Below are 17,977 nucleotides of genomic sequence, written 5' to 3' on the forward strand. Positions count from 1 at the left end.
TTCTTGGAGAAAGCCACATCCAGTCAATGTCATGGCCTGCAAATAGCCCAGATCTCAACCCAATTGAAAACCTGAGGTGGAAATTGAAAAATAATTGTCCATAGCAAGGCTCCAACCTGCAAACATTATTTGGGAACTGCAATCAAAGCGAGGTGGCACCATATTGATGAAGAATACTGTTTGTGAATCAAGTCTAGGCCTCAGAGACTGCAAGGTGTCATAAAAGCCAAGGTGGGACAACTAAATACTAGTGGTATGTGTTTTGATTGTTTCTTCTTTGTTTGTTTTTCACGATTCCATGATGATTTCCTCAGAATTTTTTCTGAATGCCAATATTTTACACTTTGGGATTACCTTATGATTGTTTAATATTTGTGGTGCATGTTTTTTTTCTACAGAATAAAATGTCTTAGTGGGGGCTTGCTTTTTGCTAGGGGTAGTATAAAGTATTAACTTTTTCTTTCTTTAATAAAAAGTTGTTATGTTTTCAGCAAAACAGCCTCTTTGCATAGACCAACTTGTTCTTCAATTTAGTACCCCTTCATCGTTTTATCTTTTTCCAATTAATGGACTGATTTTTGTAACAATTACAGGGGTGTTGTAGATACCATATAACAGATACTTTTTGTCCCTAGGTTTTGATGAATGTACCATTTACAAAGTTGTGGCGACCTTATAAATGAAGTAGGAAATGAGCCCTATGTATAAAATCCCAATAGATTAAGCCATAATTTGCGATTACAAAAACATAAGTTGAAAAGTACTGTATCTGCTCTTGGACACAATATCATTAACTGGGAAAGTTTGAGTGTGTCCATACAACCATGTCTGCTTGTTGAAAGTAATAAAAGAAAAGATATCGTTAAATTAATAAAATTTTAAAAATGATGTCCAAATACCCCATTGTTGCAATATACTCATAAAGAAATCCTGCATTTAATGGCAAATTCAAACACTTTATTATTGTAATCAAAGATTCAGATTTAAAAAAAGACATTAAAAAAGAGGATAGTAATTTGCATTTATTTTTGTGATAACAATCGTTACAGGCAGTCTTTGGAACGATATTTATACAAAACTACCTAGATACCAGGCAAAAATATGTTTCCTAAAACGATGAGTGACATTAACAATCAAAGTATGGTTTCCGTCAGGAATCAGTTTCAGTACCAAGGTGTTTAACATTATATATTAAAGACACATGTTCAATATCGAACATTCTTAAATTAATATAATTTTGTGATGAGACAAACATTCGGTGTGTTGACTATATTTAAAACATCCAAAACTAGGAATATTAAAGTTACACACATGGTTTAATACATACAAATTAAGCTTAAAAATAAACAAAACAAAGTATATACAATTTGGAAGAAAGATATTGAAAAAATTGTAAAATTCTGGTTCCATAATTTAATTTATCTGAAAAGTGTTTGGACTTGCAAGGGATCCAGACCCAGATAACTTCTGGCTTTTTCCCCTCAGACCTTTTTTCTATTGGTTTTGTCAATTTTTAACCATAGTTGTTGATTTTAATTTCATTTTAACATTGTATCTGACGAACGTGGGGGAAAAAAATAGAAAAAACATGTCAATCAATAATGGGCCCAGCCTATAATCAGGTGTGTGTAATAATATCTACAGTCTTCATGTCTGCATAGCTGTAATTTTCACCAGCACACTTGTAACCCCATTATTTATCATTGTTGGAAATCTGCAAGTAGGCAAAAGGTTGTTCACCCTTGTTGTTGCTGATGTGAATACTATAGTGCCAATTTGCAGAGTATTTATCGCCAAAAAGGGGGAAGGTTTAAGATGTTTCACTAGAGTGGGTCGTTGTGTGTATTTCAAAGCATGAACAATAACAGAATCTTTGACCACGAACTGAGCAGGCAAAACGCTTCTATACAGTGTGTCTTCGGCTATGGTATTGTAAGTGTGCATTACAATTAAATTTCTTGCCACAAATAGAACAACAAAATGGTTTCTCACCAGTGTGGATTATTGCGTGTTGTTTCAAAATGCTTTTTTGTCTGAAGTTTTTACCACAGATTAAGCAGGGGTAAGGTTTCTCACCAGTGTGGATTCTTGTGTGCTTTTTCAAAGTCCCAGAGTCTGTGAATTTTTTACCACAACTCAAGCAAGCAAAAGGTTTCTCGCCAGTGTGGGTTCTTGTGTGTCTTTTAAAGCTTGAACTATTGCATAAATTTTTACCACAAACTGAGCAAGTAAAAGACTTTTCACCAGTGTGTATTCGGAAATGTGATTGTAAGTGTTCATTCCGATAAAATGTTTTGCCACACACAGAGCAAGCGAAAAGTTTCTCACCAGTGTGGATTATTGCGTGCTTTTTCAAACTCTCTCTTTGCCTGAATGTTTTACCACAGATCGAGCAGGAGAAAGGTTTCTCACCAATGTGAGTTTTGGTGTGCTTTTTTAGGTATTTATTTAGTGCGAATGTATGACCGCAAACTAAACAGGCAAAAGGTTTCTCTCCTGAGTGAGTTATTTCATGTGTTTTCAAGTCTTCTTTTTGAGTAAACATTTGACCACAAATGGAGCAAGCATACAATTTCGCAATAGAGTGATTCAACGTGTGTTTTTTAAAATAATCCTTTTGAGCAAACTTCTTTCCACACACTGAACAGGTGAAAGGTTTCTCACCAGTGTGGGTTGTTGTATGTCTTATCAATTCGCTCTTATGAGCAAATTTCTTTCCACAATCCGAACAGGCGAAGGGTTTTTCACCCGTGTGGATCTTCACATGCCGATTGAAATTTGACTTGCTTGGAAACGTTTTTCCACACCAAGAACATTTCAAGCTTGTGTTTTCAGACAATTCGTTGAAATCAGTGTGAGGGGTTTGTGACGTGTTGTCATCATCTGATATTGGAGCCGAGCAGCTGTCTGCTTGAGAGAGACACCGGTTCTTTTCATCGCTTTCTGGTTTCATTTGTGCTCCTGAGCCACTGTTTGGAGGCTGTTTCCACTTTTGCTCGTCATGTTGACCTTGATCTTCAGTCTCTAAACAGACCACAGTTATGGGCAAATCTGTGAAATTTTCCTCCTCTTTAATGTATGGAGGCAGATGCTCCTCATCTTCAATAGGAAGATGCTCCTCTTTAGGTTCAGGACACTCTGGCTCCTGCCACCCAGGAGGAAAACAGTCTTCATCTTTGTCTGTGGGACACAAATGGTAAATGGTCTGCATTTATATAGCGCTTTTAAAGTCAATGAAGACCTGCCAAAGCGCTTTACAATGTGCTTCACACTTACCCATTCACACACACACACCAATAGCGGCCATGCAGCCATGCAAGGCGCAGACCTGCTTATTGGGGACATTAGAGATTCAGTGTCTTGCCCAAGGACAAGTCAAACATAGTATTGGAAAATTAGATTTTTTTAGATGTTGAGTATTTGGTTGATGAGTACTAAACGGATATTTTATGAATTGTCAATCTTTTGTCCCCATGTAAAATTTGGGATGTTAGTTTCATGTTCTCTGGATAAACACCAGCTAAGTCAGAATCAGAATTATGATTAGGTCTAAAAAAAAAAATCCAACCCAACCCACTCCAACCAATTTACTTGATTTTCAGGACAGTCTGAAGCAAACCTGAAATTACACATTTAATTTGTGCGGACAAAAGAGGATGAAAGGTAATTTACGATAACAACAAAAGCCTGTCTTTTGTAACGAAGTTTACCAAGACAGTATAAACATTTACAGTAATCCCTTGTTTTTCACAGGGTAGTGTTCCAGAAAGGTCCAGTGTTAGTCAAAACCCCCAAAGCAGAAACCTTTATTTATTTATAGTAAGACTCTCTTATGCATTGAAACACAATTAACAGGCTGAAGTATTTGATTAACACATAAAAACACTGTACTATGAAAAAACGGCTTTTTTATTTACAAATACCTTCTGTACTGTAAAATTACAGTTGCCGATTTATTGCACAAATGTAATGATTGAGGACACAGTTTACTTTAATTCACATAATACTTTGTCTTTATCATGCATTTATCTTCCGCCCAGCAACCCAAACTGTTGAAAGAGCCATATTGCCCAAAGGCATTACAACAAAAAAACCTGGATTTTGCCAAAAATGCACTGATCAAAATTTGAGAACAGTTTCAGGTCTCTCCCAATTAACGGTACTAATCTTGCCTGTACACTTGGGACTTAAGTGTTTTTTAGTCCTATGATACAGACACAATACAATGTAATTTTAGTGTGGAACAGTGAAGATGGTATTATTTCAAAATTATTATAAACTTCACAAGTTGTTTTCTAATTTTGATCCAGAGTGTATATTTGATGGAAAATGCCAAAAATGTGTCTTGTTTGACAAAAAACATATTTTTAATAATCAAACATTTTGGAAAAAGCGACAGGGAGTTACAAGGGAACGCCAAAGAGCCGCATTTGGCTCCAGAGCAAGTTTATCGGGTCAAAAAGTCCAACTTTGTTGGCGGAAGAAAACCCCTCTCTGCCGTTTGGCCTCGGCCACCATTACTTTTGTTGATTTATGTGTTTTGTTGACATGATGGCTTTTAAAGAAACTTGATATTGAAAAATATTTGCCCATACTTAATGAAAGTTCATCAGGCTGTTTTACATATGTGTACAACTCAGACCGCTACGTCAGCGACGTGCAGGCAGACACAAGCAGAAAAGCGGGGTAACCGTTAAACCAATCAGAATGCAGAACACAATGGAAGATGAATACAGCAAGGTATCACTGTAAATCTTTTGTATTTCTGTGTCTGCAGAGGTTATTTTACCTGACGATTTTCCATCACAGATGGATTGCTTCCCTCGTCATGCTTTTTTTGCATTTATTTAGATATTTCGGGACAACTATCCGTTTTCTGCATTCTCCCACATTCATTTCTGGCACTGTGAGTAAGAATAGTGAGAAAATTAGATCAAATCAAATCCCTTTTTAAGTCACCTATATCACTAGTGATCAGGTTTCAGCATTCTCACCGCAGCGATCCTCATTCTGGTTGCATACAATGTTTAGCGATTTTGGTCAGCGACATTTTTTAATTGATCAACTATTGCACTAATATCTAACGTGTATGTAGATATGATTAAATACAGTAGCTCATATTGTAGTTTTAATTACATGTGCCTACAGTCCAGTGCACCTTACATATGAAAAATATATGACAACGGACCATTTTTAAGTGTGTGCATTATAGTGCAGAAAATATGGTACAGTGGACATTTTAATGTAAAAGGGAGAGAAAAAAAGATTACAGTCATATAAAAAAGGGGGCAGCTCGGAGGGTCAATCTGACCAAAACAATGGTACTTCAATATTCTGACCTTAACATATTCACTCTTATGAGAGAAAAAAAAAACAGTTCAAGGCTGTAAAACTAATATCTTTGAAAATACTTTCCCAAGTTTCAAATGAGCTATAATTTTGGCTGAAGTGCTTGGAAATGCTTGAAATTGTTGCAGTGTTTCTCAACAGTCTGACAAGTTAGACCATGCATTAGATAAAGAGAAATAAAACAAGTCTGCTAAAAATGATGCCAACACACCTACTCTGTGAAGATTGCATACGTATTTAAGAACTTGGAAAAACACGTGAGTAATTTGCTGATCTGCGAAGTACATGATTTACACCAGATTTTTTTTTCTTTTAAATTGTGCTGGAGAAATTGGAAAAAAGATTTGAAAGTCCTTAAAAGGTGCTTGAATTTGGTGAGGGACAAACAGAAATGGTGGATCCAACTGGATGTTTGATCTTACAGTACACACAGTCCAGTGTTTTTTCCCGAATTGCTCAGTCCACGTATTGAACGGATTTGGGGAGTACAGTCCATAAACATGCCTGATTTAAGTCGCCGGCGACGATAAAAGCTCCGTTAAGGTGTGCAAGCTGCTGTTTTTTGATAGCAGCGGGCAGGAGATTTAGCGCTGTGCTAACGTTAGCATAAACAGCAAGCACAATTACCACAGTTAGCTCTCCCGGTAGATAGAAATGTCTGCACGATAATGCTAGAAACTCCATATCGAGTGAGCAGTGTGTGTCAACCTGACATGCATGATTTTGGAACGTGGGAAGAAACTGGAGTGACCGGAGGAAACCCACGCAGGCATAGGGAGAACATGCAAACTCCACATAGGGAGGCCGCGGTAGCTGGACTTGAACCTGTACACCACTTATCCGCCATGCTGCCCTCATTCATAAACATTGCGCTACTGTTGTAACTTAGTCTATAAGATCTATGTTGTAAATATTTTTGCCTATATATCCTCACAGCCATTTCTATTTTTCCATCCGTAAAGTCTATTACATGTATAACCTTGAGTGCCATGTCTGATCTCATTGCATGCAATCTTCTCACAATGTTGATTTCAATGACAATAAAGGTAATCCAATTCAATATAATTCAGCAACAGCTTCATTGCAAAACGTGCTCATTATGGCCAATAATCTAGACAGCAGGATCATTTTATTTAATTGGTAGGTAGCCGGTATTCTGCCAAAAAATCTCTTATGATTTGGTTATTTCCATATCTAGTGACATTAATTATACTTTATAGGTTCAATAGGTCAATGCATATACATCACAGTTCCCTGCGACTGGCTGGCAACCAGTTCAGGGTGTCCCCTGCTCACTGCCCGAAGATAGCTGGGATGGGCTCCAGCACCCCCGCGACCCTACTGAGGATAATCGATGGATGTACATCACAACTTCAATTGTATGTACCGTGTTCCAAAATAAACAAATGACAACCCCTCTGTGTCAAAAACACCAAAAGATGTTTGCTCACAGCGTCCGACAGTTTACCTTGTCGCTTGGTCTCCTCTTGCACATCCGAAAAATCCACTTTGTCCTTGATTTTCGTTTTTGTGAACATTTTTAAAGCTCACCCTTGATCCCTGCTGAGTCACTGCCAACAAACGTGTCTCCTTTGTTAGCGTCGCTTATTTAAGTACTCAAACAAGTCCCACAATGCCGGCAGTAGGTTTCCTCCAACAAGGAAACGAATTAACCGGGCACAAATGCGAAAACTGTGCAATAATTGACTTTAAAACATCGAAAAATGAGATTTATAGTGGGTGCTAATTCTACTTTGCTAACGGAATAGGCCTGGGCTAGTGAAGGCAGTATCCTCAACGCGCATGCCCAGAAGCTCGGCCAACTACGGCTAGCACGCTAAGGCAAAATACCAGGGGTGTCCAAACTTTTTCGAAAACGGGGCATATTTGGTAATCTGAAAATATGCGAGGGTCGACTATTAAAACTGGAATTCTTTGAACAGTCTTAAATAAATTCACACTATGTAATAATTTTGCAGTGTTTGGCGAGCAGTGTTGCAACCTCGTAGTTTGCCTTTGTAGCATTTTCACTTGACTCACAAGATCCTGTGAAAAAATGCTGCTGTCCAGTTAAAACAGCTTCCAGTTGCTTCATGTTTTCACAGCGTTTGTTTTAAATTAGTTTTTTTGTAGTCAGCCTGCTTCATACCTGTCAAGCTCCAGGGCTCCATGCTCTTACAAACTGTCGTATTTTCCCTTATAAAACACATAATAATCTTACACCAGATTTTTTTTTCATACGTTTTTATTTATGTAGTTTAATATGTTATATTGTACATGTGTTTCCTTATATCATATATATATTGTTAATGAACATTTTGTTGTGAGATAATGAGTTGCTCGACATGAATGAGGTTTATTATAAAAAAGTTCAAAAATTAAGTAGCTTGCACGTTCACTGTAGAAGGACAAACTACATGCAAATATAATTAAGTAGAATTTTCTTATTCAAATTATGAATTCATTTTCTGCATTCAATTATTGTTGGTAATTTACTGATTAAAGGGATAACCACAAACCTGTCTTTTTTCATTTTCTCCTTTTATACTTCCTTTTTTCTTAACTTCTTTATACAACATAATAATTCATAATATAAAAGCAAGTGAGCCGTTTGAGAGACGGCTCTCTTTACTGAGTTGAGCCGAAAAAGCCGGTTCTCTAAAAAGAGACGGACATCTTTTTACTACACAACTACCACGAAATGATGCATGATGGGAAATCGCCAGGCGGCAGACGCATGCGCACAGTAGCATCAAACCACTCGCTTCGTTCGCAACGAAAAAAAAACGATACCGAGATAGAGGCTAACGCGGCGAACTCGTTTGACATGATTGATTTACTGTTTCGTGATAGTCGGTGTATACCGGATGGTACCCATAATTGACAAATATGCGTTTTTCGGTACAGATTTTCTTGTACGTCGTACAACGCATAATAAATGTACTTTGTACGGCAAAAACGTACAGGTTCGACAGGTATGGCCTGCTTCGTCTTGATATGATATTCTTGGAAAACAGCCAGTCGCTTGGCAGATTAGATGGATGCAGTTTCTTCAGATTTCAGTGAAAACAAATGCTCCAATTTCCACTTGTCCGGAAGCGGGGCTTTCACAGTCAACTCTCCTTTTTTATTTTCAGTTGCCATGTCAGAAATGGAGTGGGCTAACATTCTTACAGAAAACTAAGGGAAAGGTAGTTCTTTTCTGACAATTTCATCTCTCGTTTTTCCATTTTAAAATATTTTTTATGAAAACAAATAGGTGCCCACTCAGTGGAAAAACATTTAACCCATGGTCCGGGTCTGGTAAAGTCAGGCATGTTTGGCGAACGCTCGTCACCCTCATTTGCTATCATAGACATTTTTGAACGTCTACATTTTTTTTTTGCTCAACTCTGGGGAAATTTGAGCGTGTTTACTTTTTAATGCTCTCTTTTTAAATGAAAATATAAAAACATGAAAATAAACATAATATGTACCTACTACCACCAGGGTTAGACCATACTTCATTGGATTGTTAAATTTATTTAAAGACTGATTGTTTTCTTAATCCTTCAATAGGCAGGGTTGGGTAGGGTTACTTTAACTGGATTACTTTCAATTACTTTTGGATTACTCCAATACCAAATATGCTAATAAAAGACAAAAGAAACTAAATATGAATAAAATGATGACTCACAACACGTGGTGAGCTTTCTCTCCTGGCTTTGATCTCGGGCAAAAGTAACATAAAATGCGACAGAAACAAAATGAAAATCAATCCAAACAGCTTGCCAACATCATTTTTGCCGTTCCATGTATTCCGTTACTCCCCAAGCCTGCACAAAATGTAGTCATTTTATTCATATTTAGTTTCTTTTGTCTTTTATTAGCATATTTGGTATTGGAGTAATCCAAAAGTAATTGAAAGTAATCCAGTTAAAGTAACCCTACCCAACCCTGACTATTATAGTTATTTAAAGAGTGATTGTTTTCCTTATCTTTCAATTGGTAATGTATTGCAGCTTTCCCATTGAAATAATAATAATACATTTTTATCATTTTCTTTCATTCTCCTGAAAATAAGACTTCTTTTGGATCATTGTTTTTACCATGGCAAGGACAAATGCAACTTCTTGATGTTTTTTTAACATTGTTGGGGTGAACACAAGTTTAAAATAAATGTTGTAGAAACACGTTATTTTAATATAAACAAGCAAGTATAGAAAGTTCGGCATTGCTTCATTTGCATAACTCAATTATGTTCACCTTGTAATGCACGACATTAAAAACTAAGTTAAATATTATATGTATGGGTTTGAGAAATGTATAATTATTCTAAATTCTAAACGAATGTACTTCTGGTATTTTAAATTTAAATGTTCGGATTAAATGATGTAGAATGCACCGTGCTTTAAAAATATTTATATATATTAAGTAAAATTCAGCGAGAATCCCAGTGTAAATTGTGAGACCCACGTAATTGAGAGCATGGAGTGAATGAATAAATGTTGAATGGATGCTTGTAACAGGGAAACACTGCAGCCATTCTTGTTATGTCATGTTATTTCGTTTATATGTGTGTTAATGTCTCGTTTTGTTGTACTTTTAATAATTTAGCACTTTTATGTTACTTTTGGGGCAGCACGGCGGCGCAGTGGTTAGCGCTTGTGCAGCACAGTTCATGTCAAATCCAGCTCCAGACTTCCTGTGCGGAGTTTGTATGTTCTCCCCGTGCTTGCGTGGGTTTCCTCCGGGCACTTGTTCAATATTTGACCACTAGATGGCTCTGTGGAACTGGTTTTCGTTCGCAAGACGCTAGACAAAATATGGCGCTGACCTCTAAGTGTTGATTCCACGATGAAAAGAAAATACATATTTCTCGACCTGTTTATTGAATAAAAATTACCCTTGATATAATATTTCACGTATTTTTGCCTACTATTCAAATCAATGTTTTTTTACTTGAATGGAAGTTTTTTTGCACTACATTCTAAAAACTGTCCCTTGGATGAAAAGTAATGTTTTCAAGTCAAGTCATGTTTATTTGTGACGCCCTAAATCACAAAGAGTCTCAAAGGGCTGCACAGACCACAGATTAATGCAAACCACAGACTATTATGACACCATCACCTGATCTAAAACCTTCATGAGGGCAAAGAAAAACTCAAAAACCTCAGTCTCTTTGCACAGACTACTTCCTCGGTTTATCTTTATACAATTAATAGACACCTGGATACCCTTAAAAACATACTGTAAGACAACACCTTTTTTCTCGGTTTTGAATCAATGTTGTGACCAGTTTATGAATCAAGTTGTAATGGAGCCCTATTTAGTGTAAAGTACAAATAGATCCAGAAAATATTAATTCAACAAAAAGGATACGATTTGCACGTACAATAATGATTAGACAAGTAGGTTAATTGGAGTGTATCTAAACAACTTCCCTTGTTGAAAGCAGGAACAGTATGTTAATTGTATCTATTAATATTGACGTGCAAATAACATCCATTATCTGCACAGCTTATCCTCAGTAGGGTCACGGGGATGCCGGAGCTCATCCCAGCTATCTTCGGGCAGTGGGCAAGGGACACCCTGAACCGCCAGCCAGTTGTAGGGCACACAGAGACAGACAACTCACTCGCTTATTCACACCGAGGGACAATTTGGACCTGCCAATTAATCTGAAACGCATGTTTTTGGAATGTGTGGGGAAACCGGAGTGCCCAGAGGAAACCCAAGCAAGCACAGGGAGAACATGCAAACTACACACAGGAGGTTCGATCTCATGACCTCAGAACTGTTGCGCACATGCGCTAACCACTGCGCCGCTGTGCAGCCCTGCAAATAACATATTGTTGCAAATTACTCGGAAAAAAGCCCTCCTTTTCGTCATATTATTATTGTTGTCAAAGATTAAAAGAATTAGAAGACCCCCAAAAAATATTGGTAAAAATCTTCATTTATTTTTTATAAACAAGATAGTTCAAGCGGTGTTTGGGAATAGATCATTGAAGACATGTTATTACACGATCTTGAAAATATTTGATGTGTGCCGTTTTTGTTGTTGTTGATATGTTACAATGTGACACCTGTAGTTTACAGTCCTTAATAGCTTATGTATGCACGATATTTTTTTTCATTTCCAAAAAGTAATGGCTCAAGACTATAATTAGGTGCTATTTACTTTGTGTACGTCTGTAAAACGGCTATTCTCACCACCACATTTGTGACTCTTTGCTTGATCATTGTTCAGAAATTTTTGACCACAAAGTAAGCAGGCAGAGGATTTCTCACTAGAGTGTGTTTTTGTGTGTCTTTTAAAGCTTGTACTATTCCGGTAATTTTTACCACAAACTGGGCATGGAAAATGCTTAGCAGTGTGAATTTTGATATGAGTTTGTAAGATTCCTTTAAGATTAAACCTTTTACCGCAAATTGAGCAAGCGAACGGTTTCTCACCTGTGTGAATTATTGCGTGTTGTTTCAGATTCTCACTATGTCTGAATGTTTTACCACAGATTGAGCAGGAGAAAGGTTTCTCGCCAGTGTGGAGTCGTGTGTGCGATTTCAAGTTCCCAGAGTCTGTGAATTTTTTACCACAGCTCAAGCAGGAAAAAGGTTTCTCACCAGTGTGGGTTCTTGTGTGTCTTTTAAAGCTTGAACTATTACCTAAATTTTTACCACAAACCGAGCAGATATAAGACTTCTCACCAGTGTGTATTCGGATGTGTGATTGTAAGTGTTCGTTGCGATTAAATTTCTTGCCACAAATTGAGCAAGCAAATGTTTTCTCACCAGTGTGGGTTCTTGTGTGTCTTTTAAAGCTTGAACTGTTTGATAATTGTTTACCACAAACTGAGCAGGTGAAAGACTTTTCACCGGTGTGTATTCGGATATGTGATAGTAAGTGTTCATTACGATAAAACTTCTTACCGCAAATTGAGCAAGCAAACGTTTTCTCACCAGTGTGGATTATTGAGTGTTTTTTCAAACTCTCTTTATGTCTAAATGTTTTACCACAGATTGAGCAAGAGAACTGTTGTTGACTGCTGTGAGTTTTTGTGTGCTTTTTTAAGTATTTTCTTAGAGCAAATGTATTGCCGCACACCAAACATGCAAAAGGTTTCTCTCCTGAGTGTGTAATTGCATGTGTTTTCATGTCTTCCTTTTGAGCAAAAATTTTACCAGAAATAGAGCAATCATAAGCTTCCTCGACGGTGTGAGTCAATGCGTGTTTTGTTAAAAAATCCTTTCGGGCGAATTCCTTTCCACACGTTGAACAGGCGAAAGGTTTCTCACCAGTGTGGACCTCCATGTGCTGTTTGAAATTCTGCTTGTTTTGAAACATTTTTCCGCACCAAGTACATTTCCAGCTTTGGTCGTCAGTGCAGCGTGTCTTCTCACTTTCAGACAAACAGTTGTCTTCAGGGTGAGCAGTGTGTGACGTGTTGTCATCATCTGAAATCGGAGCCAACCAGCTGTCTACTTGCGACTCTTCCTTGTGCTCTTCACAACCTTCTAATTTCATTTGTGGACTTGAGCCGCAGCTTGGAGGCTGCATCGATTTCTTCTCTTCATGTTGGCCTTGATCCTCGGTCTTTAAACAGACCACAGTTATGGGCAAATCGATTAAATCTTCCTCTTTGATGTATGGGGACAGCTGCTCCTCATTTTTAATAAGCTGATGCTCTTCTTTGAGATCAGGACACTCTTGCTCCTGCCAAGCAGGGGGAAAATATTCACCATCTTTGTCTGTGGGACACAAGTTAGACATAGTTTTGGGAAAATTAGATTTGTTTTTTTTGATGTTGCGTATTCTATTTGATTATTAAACAGTGCAAAATCAATAAATTGCCAGTATTTTGTCTCATGTTGGTTTCTTATTCTCTGTGAACACAGACCTGCTAATAATCAGAATTAAAAGCTCATATGTGGCCCTTATCACGCCATAACCTTCTTGAATATGGCTTTAGTGTCCGAATAATTGGGTATTAGATGAGTTCTGCCCGGTGCCGAACTACTGAAGCACCTGTACGCCAGCTAGAGTTCGGCTGACGCGCTTAAATGGCGTTCTTTTACTTGATGTGACTGGGGAGATCATTATTGTTGGCCTCGAGTGATCTAAAGTAAGGATGCTTGGAGCAGTCTTCTAGTGAACTAAAACAATTTTGTCCTTTTTCTACTGAATGTCCTTCAAACACCAAATACAACAGAAATACAAGTCCACGAAATATTTAACAAACCCGCTTGGTGTAGCGTCCTAGATTAATGGTGTAGCATAGCGGTCAAAACCTTCTGGGGTTAGATACCTAACCGTCAACAGAAATGTTCTTAACTTAATACCTATATTAATTAAAAAAAAAAACATTGAATGATGCAAATACATACATTTTGGTTTCTACAATTAGTGTACCATACATTCTTTTTGTTCTTAACAAAATGGGATGCATAAAACGTCCTTATTTCAAAGCAGGGTTGTCAAACTCAATTTCACAGAAGACCACAGCAGCCAAGTGACAGTCCTAAAGAGCCTAGGTTTACACCGCCGGGAAATCAGATTGTTTAGCACGAACGCGGCCTGTATACGATCTGTTTAAGTCCATCTGAATGGAACATATCCGTTTTTCACATCAGACCCAGGCCACTTTTATATGTGGTCCTAAATCAGATACATATTTGATCTTTTGGAGTGCCATTTTGTCAGAACGGTTAAGGCGAATTCATGCAACCCGCATGTTATCGATAGGGAGCAGATCTCACTATTCCTTCTTCAACCACACGGGGGGAAGCTGAGAATTCAACAACCCCGGCGGACAAAAACACGGAGAATCATAGTTTTACACATTCATGGAAGATGAAAACTGGTTTATTTGAACTCACTGAACAGCAAACCTCTCATTGCAAACAATTGGACTCCTAACATGTTGCCTGGCGTCACTGCTGTGAACAACAATGGCGCTTCTTGATAAAGCAATAGTATGCTCTAGTGGTAGTTAACGATATTTACATTTAAATAACACCACACAGACAGCATCCAATTGGGGGAAAGCGAGGTTTAGATTTGAATAATAATTGGGGGGTGGGATAACAGTCCGCTGTTAACATCCATGAGTACTTCTGCAAACATAAGCGTGTCCTCTACTGCGCATTGCGGACTAGATGGGGGTTCACACAGGAGATGAAGTCGCACAAAAGTCCACTTACTTGAAAATGTGAACACTCACAAAAACATCCGATTTCCTCCAAATATCGGAATTGAGTAGTAAGCTCTGCAGTGTGAACCTCGCCTTAGAAATGTAACTAAGGTTCAGTTCATACTGCAGGAAAATTAGATTTTTTTTTGAACACACGCAACCTTGAAAATGTGAACAATCTCACAAAAACATCTGATTTCACCCCCCCAAAAACAGAATCGAGAATTAAGATCTGCAGTGTGAACCAAGCCAATATGTAATTGGATAGTATGTAAAATAAATGGAACTACCGTGTTTTCTGCACTACATGGCGCACCGGACTTTGAGGTGTACCCCCCAAAATAGTCCTTTGTCATACTTTTTATACATAAAGTGGAATGGAATAAAAGAGGAATGGAATTGAGAATACACTTAGAAGCTATTGTATTTGTGTAAAACGTAGGGCTCTTTATACACTTGCGGTATATTATTTACAAGTTATTGTGTTTAATTTAATTTTGTCGTCAGTTCACACTCCAACTTCCAAGAGTTTTGGTTACGCAAGGCACAACTCTTATTATTACTTATTATTACTCTTCTTATTGTCAAGTCGAGTTTAAGGCGGTGATGAAGGGGTTCCAGTTATCAGTGGGTTGACAGTGGGTTAACAGTAGTTGGCCGGGAGTTTCAGTTTCTTCAAGATTTGCTTGGTTTTCCAAGAGTTTTGGTCATGCAAGGCACAACTCAGTCTGTTTAGCTTTGTTCTTATTGAAGTTTAAGGCGGTGATGAGGGGTTCCAGTTATCAGTAGGTTGACAGTAGGTTAACAGTTGGTTAAGAGTGGGTCAACAGTGGGTTAACAGTAGTTGACCAAGAGTTATCAGTTTCTTTAAGCTTTGCTTGGTTTTCCAAGAGTTTTGGTCACGCAAGGCACAACTCAGTCTGTTTAGCTTTGTTCTTATTGATGGTTTAAGGCAGTGATGAAGGGGTCCCAGTTATCAGTTGGTTGACAGTTAACAGTTGGTTAACAGTTGGTTAACAGTGGGTTAGCAGTAGTTGACTGGGAGTTATCAGTTCCTTCAAGCTTTGCTTGGTTTTCCAAGAGTTTTGGTCACGCAAGGCACAACTCCGTCTGTTTAGCTTTGTTCTTATTGAAGTTTAAGGCGGTGATGAGGGGTTCGTTATCAGTAGGTTGACAGTAGGTTAACAGTTGGTTAAGAGTGGGTCAACAGTGGGTTAACGGTAGCTGACCAAGAGTTACCAGTTTCTTCAAGCTTTGCTTGGTTTTCCAAGAGTTTTAGTGACGCAAGGCACACCTCAGTCTGTTAAGCTTTGTTCTTATTGAAGTTTAAGGCGGTGATGAAGGGGTTCCAGTTATCAGTAGGTCAACAGTGAGTCAACAGTGGGTTAACAGCAGACATGGGACCAAGTCACACATGTGCAAGTCTCAAGTAAGTCTCAAGTCTTCACCTTCAAGTCCCAAGTAAGTCCCAAGTATTTTTTTCTTGGGCAAGTCAAGTCACAAGTCAAGTCCCGAGTCTTAGATTGCCAAGTCCAAGTCAAGTCACAAGTCATAAAAACAGCGACTCGAGTCGACTCGAGTCCAAGTCACTAAGTCTCAAGTCCCCATGTCTGGTTAACAGTAGTTGACCGCGAGTTATCAGGTTAACCTTTAAACTGGGGATTTTTGCTGTAAAGTTTCTTTAAGCTTTGCTTGGTTTTCTGAACAAACCATTTGCTTTTTTTGTCTCTGGAGCACATTTTGATTTGAAGCCAACATGGCTGTCTTCCCAGAAGAAGCCATCACCTGACAGGAAGTTGGTAAATTTTTGCTCACTGAGTGTTGTACTAATCCCTGTAGGTCTGGATGAAGACATAGGTGTTGTGAATGTGAATGAAGATTATGTTATTTTTTCCTAGTCAGTCAGTTGAGGTGACAATTATGATGCAAAGCTCGATCAAATTTTAACTACAGTAGGAGCTATAGTATTTGTGTATAACAGTTTTATCCACTTATGGTATATATTATTGCAAAGTTTGATTATTCAAAGAGAGTCACTGACCAAAATCGCAAACAATGTGTGCAACGGGAATCGAACCAGGGTAGTGGCGGTAAAAGGGGCGACACCTTACCACAATTAGTATTACAGATGCCATTTGACGAACGTGCTGTCCGACGGTTTACCTTGTCGCTTGGTCGCCTCGTGTGCTGCCAAAAGATCCACTTTATCATTGACTTTTGCTTTTGTGGACATTTTTAAAGTCAAGTTTGATCCCTGTTGAGTCACTGGCAACAAATGTTGTCTCCTTGTTTAGCGCCGCTTAGCTTAAGTATTCCAGAATCGAGCAAGTTACACAATACCCGGAAGTCTCCACTAACACAGAAACGAGTTAATAACCGCAAATGCAAAAAAATGCGCAATATCTGACTTTAAAACCCGATAAAAGGAGTTTAAGACTAAAATCTAGTTCTACTCTGCTAACAGAATAAGGCCAGGTCCGGTAAATACAGTATCTTGACGCGCATGCCCAAAAGCTCAGTCAGCCTGGGTCAACTACGGCTAGCGCACTAGAACAAAATACATATACGACAACTGCGAGATAGATCGAAGCAGGTTTATAATTTTATTGAAATAACAAGTAATACCTAAAATGAAACCAAAATTACATCCTAATGTAGGATTTATTAATGTGCTATATTAAAAAGTAGCGTTAAAATCAATTATAAAACGTTTAATGGCTGGGAAATGATAACGAGTTCAAACTATTATGGGTAATCTCATCTCATCAGCCGTACCGCTTAGCCTCATTAGGGTCGCGGGGGGGCTGGAGCCCATCCCAGCCATCTCCGGGCAGTGGGCAGGGGACACCCTGAACTGGTTGCCAGCCAATCGCAGGGCACACAGGGACAGACAACTAATTCGCTCCTTCACACCTAGGGACAATTTGGACCGGACAATTCACCTGAAATGCATGTTTTTGGAACGTGGGAGGAAACCGGAGTGCCCGGAGGAAACCCACGCAAGCACGGGGAGAACATACAAACTCCGCACAGGAAGTCTGGAGCTGGATTTGAACCCACGACAGGTTCCCATGACATGAACTGTGCCGCACAAGCGCTAACCACTGCGCCGCCGTTTTGCCTATGGGTAATCTGATACAATAAAAGTAGAGTGGACGGTGTAAAACAGCGTTTCTGAATTATAGACCAACGATCCTAGCCTAATTACAGGCTGTGATCCAAATCAAGATGAATAAAATCCAATTCTCAAAATTTCTTAACAAAATGATTGTGCAGTTTAAAGTAGTGATAGTAGAATATACAGTATTCACATAAAAAAAATACCAAAAACAAAACAAACTCAAGTAATAATATTGTTTCTAATGCTCGATGTTATGTTATTTATGCTATAACATCCAAAGCACTTTACTTCTGTTGCTTCTTTTTTTGAGCTAATAATATCTATAATCACACTT

The 17,977-nt window shown here is 38.3% G+C and overlaps 3 protein-coding genes across 4 annotated transcripts in view; all 3 read right to left on the reverse strand.

Annotated features, from left to right (window-relative positions):
- LOC148366413 (NMDA receptor synaptonuclear signaling and neuronal migration factor-like) overlaps positions 1 to 17,977 on the reverse strand; it is a 254,375-nt gene that overhangs the window by 95,025 nt on the left and 141,373 nt on the right. The window lies entirely within an intron of this gene.
- LOC148366422 (uncharacterized) lies at positions 1,002 to 7,130 on the reverse strand. Its single transcript, XM_088336858.1, has 2 exons — positions 6,818 to 7,130; positions 1,002 to 3,180 (listed from the first exon to the last, which is right to left on the reverse strand). Exons 1-2 carry the CDS (start codon positions 6,885 to 6,887, stop codon positions 1,904 to 1,906), a joined length of 1,347 nt encoding a protein of 448 aa, XP_088192984.1. The 5' UTR covers positions 6,888 to 7,130; the 3' UTR covers positions 1,002 to 1,903.
- LOC148366423 (uncharacterized) lies at positions 11,270 to 17,024 on the reverse strand. Of its 2 annotated transcripts, none has more exons than XM_088335228.1 (2): positions 16,686 to 17,024; positions 11,270 to 13,045 (listed from the first exon to the last, which is right to left on the reverse strand). In XM_088335228.1, exons 1-2 carry the CDS (start codon positions 16,731 to 16,733, stop codon positions 11,498 to 11,500), a joined length of 1,596 nt encoding a protein of 531 aa, XP_088191354.1. In that variant the 5' UTR covers positions 16,734 to 17,024; the 3' UTR covers positions 11,270 to 11,497. The 2 variants fall into 2 exon arrangements, with proteins under 2 accessions (XP_088191354.1, XP_088191352.1); XM_088335226.1 differs by having other exon boundaries at positions 11,270 to 13,080.

This window comes from Urocampus carinirostris, chromosome 5, assembly GCF_059441175.1.
Source record: "Urocampus carinirostris isolate Australia breed hairy pipefish chromosome 5, RoL_Ucar_1.0, whole genome shotgun sequence".
NCBI classification, from domain to species: domain Eukaryota; kingdom Metazoa; phylum Chordata; class Actinopteri; order Syngnathiformes; family Syngnathidae; genus Urocampus; species Urocampus carinirostris.

Excerpts from the sequence above, each read along its gene's own strand:
- LOC148366422 (XM_088336858.1), bottom strand. The coding sequence starts at position 6,887 with ATGTTCACAAAAACGAAAATCAAGGACAAAGTGGATTTTTCGGATGTG. Across the intron at positions 3,181-6,817 it reads AGAGGAGACCAAGCGACAAG|ACAAAGATGAAGACTGTTTT; the intron begins GTAAACTGTCGG and ends TGTGTCCCACAG.
- LOC148366423 (XM_088335226.1), bottom strand. The coding sequence starts at position 16,755 with ATGTCCACAAAAGCAAAAGTCAATGATAAAGTGGATCTTTTGGCAGCA. Across the intron at positions 13,081-16,685 it reads CGAGGCGACCAAGCGACAAG|ACAAAGATGGTGAATATTTT; the intron begins GTAAACCGTCGG and ends TGTGTCCCACAG.